The sequence below is a fragment of the Saccopteryx leptura genome, chromosome 2 (assembly GCF_036850995.1).
Source record: "Saccopteryx leptura isolate mSacLep1 chromosome 2, mSacLep1_pri_phased_curated, whole genome shotgun sequence".
Classification (NCBI taxonomy): Eukaryota; Metazoa; Chordata; class Mammalia; order Chiroptera; family Emballonuridae; genus Saccopteryx; species Saccopteryx leptura.
In genome coordinates, this window is record NC_089504.1 from 40,413,614 (window position 1) to 40,423,244 (window position 9,631).

Genomic DNA, 9,631 nt, shown 5'->3' on the forward strand with positions numbered 1-9,631 from the left:
GAGGATTAACCTAAGTATATTGATTCACATTCTTTCTGGTCAGGAATTCAAAAGCTCAGTTGTCAAATGCTCCTAAAACCACTAGTTCTTGTCACTTGTGCAGTAGGGCCACTGACTCATAGAGGGAAAGCAGAGAGCAGGATTAGGTCTGTCGGGGAGGGAAGAGAAAGTGCTCGGGAAAGGTTCGTCTCTTTCTTCTCTTTGTTATATAAGATGTGGTTTCCCTGAAGAAACAATATGCTAAATGAAAATAACGACCCCAAACCACACTTTAACCTGCGTTGTTGCTGACTATTTCAGTTTAACTTAGTTCACATCAACAAGGCGGAGTTTTCTTTCCCTGCCAGAAAGGGAGGTGAGTAGGCTTTGAGGAAGACCCAAAAGGTGCAACTTAGAGTTCTCACTGAGCGTGGAAAGGTGTGTTTGGGGGGTGGGGGTGGAGTGGAAAGCTAAATACCATGTGGCCCCTGCCCTCAAAGAGCTCACACTGTGTTGGAAAGACAGAAACATACTCAGCTAATATGCACAATGACAGCGGTGACGGAGTGATGGAGTGTTAGTTCTGAGGGGGGAAATCTGAAAGATTGTGGAAGTTGTGGCAGCTGTCCCTTGAAGGAGGATGTGAGGGCGTTAAGTCTCAGAGGGATGAAGACAGTGGCTGGAGGCTGAGAAAATGGCTGGGCAAAGGCTCAGGTTGATCAGCTCAGGGCCTGATTGTGGAATAGCCAAGAAGCTGCTGCAGATCGTGGAAGGTGGGATGGGAGGGCACAAGGGCAGGTGGGATTTTCCGGGTAGGTGTGATGGTCTTATCACTTATACAGAAGGTAATTGTTCATATTTTCATGCTGAATCACAGGCAGGTGATTTTCAAAAGCCTAATTCTTCTAAACAAATGTGGTCTTGCCTTAGACTGAAGAGCTAGCCAGACAGCTGGCTAACCTGTCTGATATATACAATGGTTCATTACCATGAAAAATAAAAAAGTGACTAATTGAAAAATTTTGTTATATTTAACTTTCTAGGGATGAATTTGTTAAAGAATAGCACAAGAGACATTTAATAGCTTTATATTCTATTTTGTAACCAGTCTGTATTATTAGGTATAAGGCATGCAAAGCCTTGTGCTATCACTGAGGATAAGGTCTTTGCAGGCTCCAACACAAGGTCAGGAGGAGGAATAAAGGCAAAGAAGGAATCACTAGCAAGGATTGGGTTCAGCAATATCTTTTTATTAAGTGAGAGGCAGGGAGGCAGAGTGGCAGATTCCTGCATACGCCCTGACCAGGATCCAACCAGCAACCGAGCTGTTTAGGGCCTGAGGTGAGACCACGGAGCCATCTTCAGTGCCTGGGGCCAATTTGCTCATTCAAGCCATTGCTGGGGGGGGGGGGGCGGGGGGGGAGAAGAAGGCTGAAGGGAAGGGGTAGAGAAGCAGATGGTCGCTTCTCCCTTCTCCCATTTGCCCTGACCAGGAATAGAACCTAGGACTTCCACATGCCAAGCAGACACTACTACTGAGCCAACCAGCCAAGGCCTCCAGCAGTATCTTGCAAAAGGCTGTGGAAATTAATTTCAGAGCCCGCCTATTTGTGTATCTGGATGGAATCATGTATAAATGCTTTTCTTTGGGGTTCCATGGAGTGAGGACCCCGTGGTAGAAGTGATTACATGATTTTATGTTATCTGGACAAGGGGCTGAGATATTTGATTGAACCCAGATTAGTCTACCTCTCCATCTGGAATTTTATTTTTCCAGTGAGAAACTGAAATATAGAAAAGCCATGGATAGAATCTATTGAATTCCTGAATTCCTTTGTAAGTCACACATATTAAACAGTATACACACATATTAAATATATTCTAAAATATATGGTAAGACACTCTAAGCAGTTTTCCTTGATATATGACAAAGTAATAATTATTATCTACTTCTATTTTTTATTTTGGTTGTTCAACATTATGCTCCTGAAGATCGACACCACTGTGGTCTGATTTTTGAGATCAAACTAGTGGCATCTTACCTGGGAAAATGTCTCATCTTACTGGGTCTGGTCTCAATGGGGGACTTTTTGAAGAAGTATTATTTTGTTTCTTACCCTATGTCTTGCATCTACATCAGTGGTAGTCAACCTGGTCCCTACCACCCACTAGTGGGCGTTCCAGCTTTCATGTTGGGCAGTAGTGGAGCAACCAAAGTATAAATAAAAAGATAGATTTAACTATAGTAAGTTGTCTTATAAGGATTTATTGTTCCAAACTTAGCAAAAATTGGACATAAAGTACTTGGTAAGTAATTATTATTATATGCTTTAATTTGCTGTAACTCTGCTTTATAAATTTTATAAAGTAAAGTTACTTCCCTACTTTATAAGTCACCATTACTGTGGAACCGGTGGGTGGTTAGAAAATTTTACTACTAACAGAGATACAGAAGTGGGTGGTAGGTATAAAAAGGTTGACTACCCCTGATCTACATAAATAAAGAGAAAATCAACAATATTGAATGCTTTACCTATTTATACATTTCTGCTCCCTCACTCTCATCTATAAAGATACAGCTTTTCAATTGTAAATTGTTGGGGACTGAAATGTAAACAGGGTGTTTTTACAATCTGGATATCCAGGGGACAGAGATGCTGGGCCTACCCACCCATCTCACCTGCCCAGTTAACAAAGAGCTATACCTGATTATTGCTTGTCCCACCCATGTTCTCTGGAAGAGGCTGGAAGCTAGTTTCTTATTGATGTAAAGTTAGATCTAAATGGTATGGTGAGGGATGTCTTTGAGTTGTCTTAGAAACAACTGAATTGCTAATGGCCCACATTTTTTCCCTGAATAAAGATGGATGTGCTTCTGGGGGCCGCCATTGCATCGGCTTAGGAGCAGTAGTGACTGTTTGCCGTGTCATCCTCCCGAACCCATCTGTATGTATATATCTTTAATTCTCTGTCTATCATTTATTTAATTCCATACCTTTTCCCGTTTGAGGACCCCATAATAGACTCGTCATGGCTGGACCACGACAGTAAATTTTCACCTCTACGGGCAAGTAGCAAATAATGTAGCTGTGTTACCAGCAAAAGAAAAAGCAAAATATTTGAAGCTATCCATAAAACACAATATCTGGCTAGCAATAAGGTAGGACATGATAAATTATGGTATATTGCTAAATAACATATCACACAATTGTGAAATGATAATTAGAAATACTGCATAGAAGCATAAAAACATACTTAAGATATAATTAAAAGATGAAAGAAAAACACACAGTTACAATATGCAGCGTGCATATGTATATGGAGGAAGGCCGGAAGACAATGCCCTAAACTAAAATGGAAATACACTGCTCACAAAAATTAGGGGATATTTTATCGCTTCATCTTCATTTTGAAATGTCCCTTAATTTTTGTGAACAGTATACAATAACAGTTCTGTTAGAATAATGGGACTGTGGATTTTCAAAAATATTTTCCTTGATGCTATAAAAGAATAGTGACAGTGAATTCTCACAAACTAAGTGATGCTGTATGTAGGTGTAGAGGAGGCGATATTAACAAACAAGTAGAGGTTGGATGTTACCAAAGGGAAAAACATCTAAAAGAACGCATCTTTCTTCCCTATGTTTGCCAGCTCAGTGGATATTAAGATCCATAGTACTGACAGGAGCTGGTTAGGAAGGTGTGAAAGAGAGCCTGACTTAACCATACCTGGATTTTGTTTACTGTGACAACTGCAATAGAAACTAAGTCTTGAAACAGTTGTCTAAATATGCTCTAGCTCGGTATCTTGCCCGAATTCACACATTGGAATCAAGAAACAGTTTAGGACCTTGGCCGGTTGGCTCAGCGGTAGTGTCAGCCCAGTGTGTGGAAGTCCTGGGTTCATTCCAGTCACACAGGGCACACAAGAGGAGCAACCATCTGCTTCTCACCCCTCTCTCTCCCCCTTCTCTCTCTCTCTCTCTCTCTCCTCCTTCCTGCAGCTATGGCTCGAATAAGCAAGTTGGCCCTGCGTGGGCCAGGCACTGAAAATGGCTTCATGGCCTCTCCTCAGGCACTAAAATAGAGCAGTGGCCCCGATGGGCAGAGCATCAGCCCCAGATGGGGTTGCCAGGTGGATCCAGACTGGGGCGCATGCGGGAATCTGTCTCTCTGCCTCCTTCTCTTCACTTGATAAAAAAAAAAAAAAAGAAACGGTTTAGGAAAACAAAAACCCATGTGCATAATAAACAGGGATATCGAACAAGAGAAATTCAATAGAGAAAAATTTCAAAAATAAAATGCCTACTTAAAATCAAGTTGAAACGACTATTTGAATTAACAGCAAATAAAAATAACTAATGTCTACTTAAATTTGTCTGTCTGAAAGCTCTTAAAGGATACCAGAAGCAGATCCTCATGTCTATTATGTCGATATTAACAATTTGCGAGAACCATTGATTGGAGAGAGCTGCTCTGTTCTCTAACAGGCTCAGCACTCTCTCTCCTTGTTTTTTTCCTCTTCCACCTCTGTTCAAAAGAATAACCAGTTTACCCTGAACGGTATTTAACAAGTGTTGATTTGGGGCACGAGGCTAACTTGCTCCTTAGTAGGAAGGGTGTTGCTTAATGTAAGATATTAAGAAAAATTCACACACACAATCACACATTTTATTTTTTCTGATCAAAGTTAAGCCTCCCAGTCCAACACTTGCAAACCCTTATTTTAGCACTGTAGAAAATCCTTTCAAATGCATATTTAGATGCCTTTAAGTATCTTAAGTAGGTGGGTGGAAGAAGAAACCTGAAGTTAGTTTCTTCTGATATAGAAGTTGAAAATGTGATAAAATACCTTATATCTCTAAACTAGTAGAAGAGTTTGAATTTAAAAATTAGAGTGTGTGTGTGATCTGCAGGAATTTGAGCTGGTTCCAAGAAATCAGAAAGTAACTTTTCCAAACCCCAAATCATACTTGACAGTACAAGCATACTTGACAGTACGGGCTCTTTTCAGACCCTGTGTAAGATTCGCTGAATCGCTGAACACTTTTCTCTGATGCTTTACTATCTCCTCACCTCTACAACTGGCCATATGGTCAACAAATTAGAGGAAGGATTTTTCCTTTTTAATTTTTTCTGTTGATTGAGAGAGAGAGAAAAAGAGAGAGAGAGAAGCATGAATGAACTCGTTGTTTCACTTAGTTCCATCTAGTTGTGTGCTCATTGATTACTTCTTGCACGTGGCCTGACCTGGGATGGAACCCACAACCTCTATGCACCAGGATGATGCTTTATCACTGAGCCACCCAGCCCACACTGAGGAAGTTTTTATTTATCCAGTTATCCAATAATTTTCACCTCCATAGAAATATAATTTCCCTCTTCCAAAATGCATTAGAGCCTGACCTGTGGTGGTGCAGTGGATAAAGCGTCAACCTGGAAATGCTGAGGTTGCCGGTTCAAAACCCTGGCCTTGCCTGGTCAAGGCACATATGGGAATTGATGCTTCCTCTCCTCCCCCCTTCTCTCTCTGTCTCTCTCCTCTTTCTCTTTCTGTCTCTCTCTCTCCCTCTCTCTCTCCTTTCTAAAATGAATAAAAGAAAAAGAAAAAGAAAAAACAAAATGCATTAGAATTAGCAAGAGAAAGTGTGATTTTAGAAAACTATTTTTCCTCTGTGCCAAATCCAAAGTAAATCACATTTAATGTAAGGGTATTTGTTAGATTACTTGGGGCTCCAATATTTAAACAATTCTCCTTAAATATTTATATATTTTACTTTAAATATCTTTATTTTATTCCCAGAAATGTATTTTGTTGAGTAAGAAATATTTGGTAATAAAACAAATCTGCTTTCACACATCTACAAAATTCTTTTTAATAGTAGCAAGAATTCAATCCATGTCACATAATTATTATCACAAAGTGCATAAATTTGGCCTGCATTTTTCAATAGCTCATTTCCTAGCAATATATAAAATGCCTTTGACATAATGCCACAGAATATTCAAACTGGAATGAATGAAGAGAGAATCTTGTGTAAATTGCTCCCACTCCTCACTTTTCAGGGAAGTGAGGTGTGAGAAGATAAAGTTTGCCCAGGATCACAAATCTCATTTTCTGAGGTTAAGCCGTACTAAAAAACAATTACATACTTTTGATGTTATATTTGATTAGAAAATGTGATTTTTTTTAAGGGAAGGATTCTTCAGAATAATTACTGTACTTAGAGAATTGCAGAGTTAGATGTGTAAGACACAAAGGAGACATACCCACAATTTTGTCCTCAATTCCCATTTTGGGGAAAAGTGTCTGGAACTATGTGATCATTAAAAAGAAATCATCATTCTTTGAAGGATGCAAAGTTATTCTGATATTTAAGATGAAATATACCACCATTTCTACATATAACTCAATATTTCTCTTCTAAAGGGGTCAGATAGTATTCTGAATGATTGGCCTCTTGCCTATTATAGTTGAGCTAGTGAAACAGAAAGTACAATTTAGGATTCTCTTGTGATTTTTTCCTTAGCAGCAAAAATAAACAAACAAACAAACAAATAAAAAATTAAACATGAAGTAAAGCATACCTTTGCCATGAGGCGTTCACTGATCAGATAGATGAACATAACAGCTGTCAGAGGAGATGGTGGGGGGAGTGGGGAGACTGGATGAAAGAACATATATACATAGCCAAAAACATATATACATAACACACAGACACAGAAAACAGTGTGGTGACAACCAGAGAGAAGGGGTGGGGCTAGGTGGAGGTGGGCAAAGGTGGAGGAGATGGGGACAGAAAGAGACTTTGCTTTGGGCGATGGGCTCATGATGCAGTGTGCAGAGGCTATTTTATTGAGTTGTACATTTGAAACCTGTATGGTTTTGCAAACAAATGTCATCTCAATAAATTACAATTAATAAAAAAAAACAACACCTGGGCTTTAGTTAAATCTAATAGATTAACTCTCATTCCACTGGCGTTTACTGAACAAATGTACAAATGATGACATTTCTGATATTTCCAGAAGTTTAATCATATCATGTCATGTGAATTCTGCATAAAGTTCAAGACTAAGGTATTGATTTCATAGTTTTTAGATTTTAAAAGGCATAAAGGAATAGTAATTACCAGTACATGTCTCTCAAAAACGTTAGACACTTGTATACATATGTAAAATCCATTTTGACTTGATGACAACAAATTCTAATCTATGAAAATATTACATCAAGTCATTCTGCACCCGATGAGGAAATTATACATGAGTGGTAGTAAATGTTAGAAAATCCTTCAGATAAAACCCAGTAAATCTCTTTAAGTGAAGAGTTTAATAAGTAATATAGCCATCTAAAAATGTTAGTTTTTCACATAGCCGTCCACATTTATTTTACTTTATTTAAAAATCCCGATCTTTTCAGAGGATAATATCATAAAGCTCAGTTACATAATTCAACTTTCTTTAACCCCCCTTTCTCCAGAAAGCAGCCTGCCTAAGGTGGGATATAGCTATGCTGTACTGATTTTTTTCTTTCTTTCAGCAAATAGTAAATGTAAAAAGCTTTCAACAACCAAGAATCATTTCTAATAATAAAGCATTAAATTTTTTTCTTTCAATTTTTTCAGAACGAAAGCAGCGCAGGGTCCTCATGGATAGCCCACGTGTCGTTTCATGCTTGGTTTCTGCAGCCCACTCAGAATTTACTCTGCTCTCAGCAGGTACTGAGTAGCACTTTTTGGGTTATTTACAAAACATCCAACATGATTTAAATTGTTAAAAGGCTATAGAAACTGCTTCCTCTCCTAGCCTCTTCTAGTGTCCTTAGCCCTCATCACCCTTCCCTAAAAGGTGTCCCCAACATGCCTATTTACATGGCTCTCAGGCACCAGAGGTTTGCACTCCCATCACATACCAGGTTGCTTTCTAACAGTGTGAAGGCTGTTGGAACAGGACAATTTCCTTCCACGGGGAGCTGGGTGTAGCCATGTTTCTATCAGCACAGCGACCCTTGTATGCAAAGTTTAGACTATCGTCTCGTGGTCCCACCTGCCTTGGCTCTGATTGATGTAACAGCAGTATCTGTCATAGGGACTGTTCTGCCTGTAGGAGCAAACGATGATACTGTCCTGGGGCACAAAGAAGATGCTGTCCTCGGGCTCGGGGCACTCGGACCTGTCCCAGGCCGAGCACTTGGCGTCCAAGGCACTGTAGGCGAGGGAACTGCCGGAGGGACAGTAGCCGTCCAGGTGTCGGGATGTCTCCTCATGATGCCCACTCTGGACCAGGCTCTGGCATTCTTCTTCTTCCGTAGGGGTGGGGGTGGTGATGGAGCTGGCCATAGGCACCTCGGCCTGCCCCTGGGGGGGAGGCTTCCCCCTGAGGCCCGCCTTCTTAGCCAGCTCATCTGAGCTTCCCTTGCCTGACTCCAGGTCCGAAGGAGTCCTCAGCAGTTCCACCACCTCCTTGTCCTTGGGTTTCCGGAAGCAGGGCAACTTTCGGACCCACAGTAGCTCATTTTCGGGCCACTTGGTGCACCCCTCAGTTTTCCGGGCCAGGGCAATGGCTGCGATGCCTGGTAGGCAGATGGCTGGCCCGATGGCCAGGAGGGGGATGTTTCCCAGAGTCTCTCCTTTCATCCCAGAGACAGTGAACATGAAGCCAAAGACCAGGAAAACACTGACCAGGGCCACCACCAGCCCAGTCCTTGGATTAATGTCATCAGGCCGCATCTTTCACTCCATGCAGGTTGGGGGCTTCTCACTGGCTAGAGAGCAGGTTTACTGTCTTCCTCAGAGAGAAACCACAGTGGGTTAAGAAAAATCCACATCAATTTCCCACCCACCAACACTGTCTCTCTAATTCTTTGTCTCTCTCTACTTTCTGACAATCTTGGTCTCTGTCTCTCTTTATCTCTCCCCCTGTTTCTCTTGGTCTTTCTGTCTGTCGTCTGTCTATCTGTCTCTTTCTACTATTTGAACCTCAGTCTCTCATATAAACGTACACTGGCGGGGATCACTGAGGTACCTGAGGTTTCCTCCCGTCTCCTGGGAGCAGGGAAAGAAGCCAGTCTCCTTAGAAACCTCCACAGCAGCTGGACCCTCGATTCTCTCTCTTGTTTCTGGAAGGGAAGGCTGGCTTTTCTTTCTGACTCTGCATCCAGGAGGTGGGACGTGGGAGCGAGTCTTTCCCGACAGTGCCCGTCGCGGTCCCCAGGCTCTGGAAGCTGAGCGGCGGCGCAGCCCCGTGCCGGCTCTGCGCGCGGATCGCCGATGCTGGAGGGAGGAAGGACTTAGTCTGGGAAAGAGGGAAAGCGGCGCGCGAGCCTGCCCTGGTTACATCACTTTCAGAGCAAGCTCAGAAACACAGAAGGACGCGTGGGGGCGCGAGGGGGACAGACCCCGGGAGAGGCCACCCGGGCGGAAGAGGCTGCCCAGGGTCCAGTCGGGGTGCTCGGTGCAGCTGGGGGTTGTCCCGCCGCTGCCCAGCAGGGTTGAGCAGGGAGGCTGGATCCGCTCCTGTGCCCGGGGAGGGTCTGGGGAGCAAAGTTGCCATTGGCCAGGGGTCGAAACTGGGGTCAATTTGCCCACCGGTACCCTGGGCTCCGAGTCCGGGGTCCGAGGGCGAGAGGTACTAAGCTGGAGATGTCCCTCTT

General features: G+C 42.4%; 1 protein-coding gene across 1 annotated transcript; it reads right to left on the reverse strand.

The window, feature by feature from the left end:
* Window positions 1–7,036: 7,036 nt before the first annotated feature.
* On the reverse strand, window positions 7,037–9,396 carry TMEM215 (transmembrane protein 215). The gene is made up of 2 exons (XM_066365673.1): window positions 9,004–9,396; window positions 7,037–8,763 (listed from the first exon to the last, which is right to left on the reverse strand). The coding sequence occupies exon 2, from the start codon at window positions 8,706–8,708 to the stop codon at window positions 8,001–8,003; it is 708 nt and encodes a 235-aa protein (XP_066221770.1). The 5' UTR covers window positions 8,709–8,763; window positions 9,004–9,396; the 3' UTR covers window positions 7,037–8,000.
* Window positions 9,397–9,631: the final 235 nt, after the last annotated feature.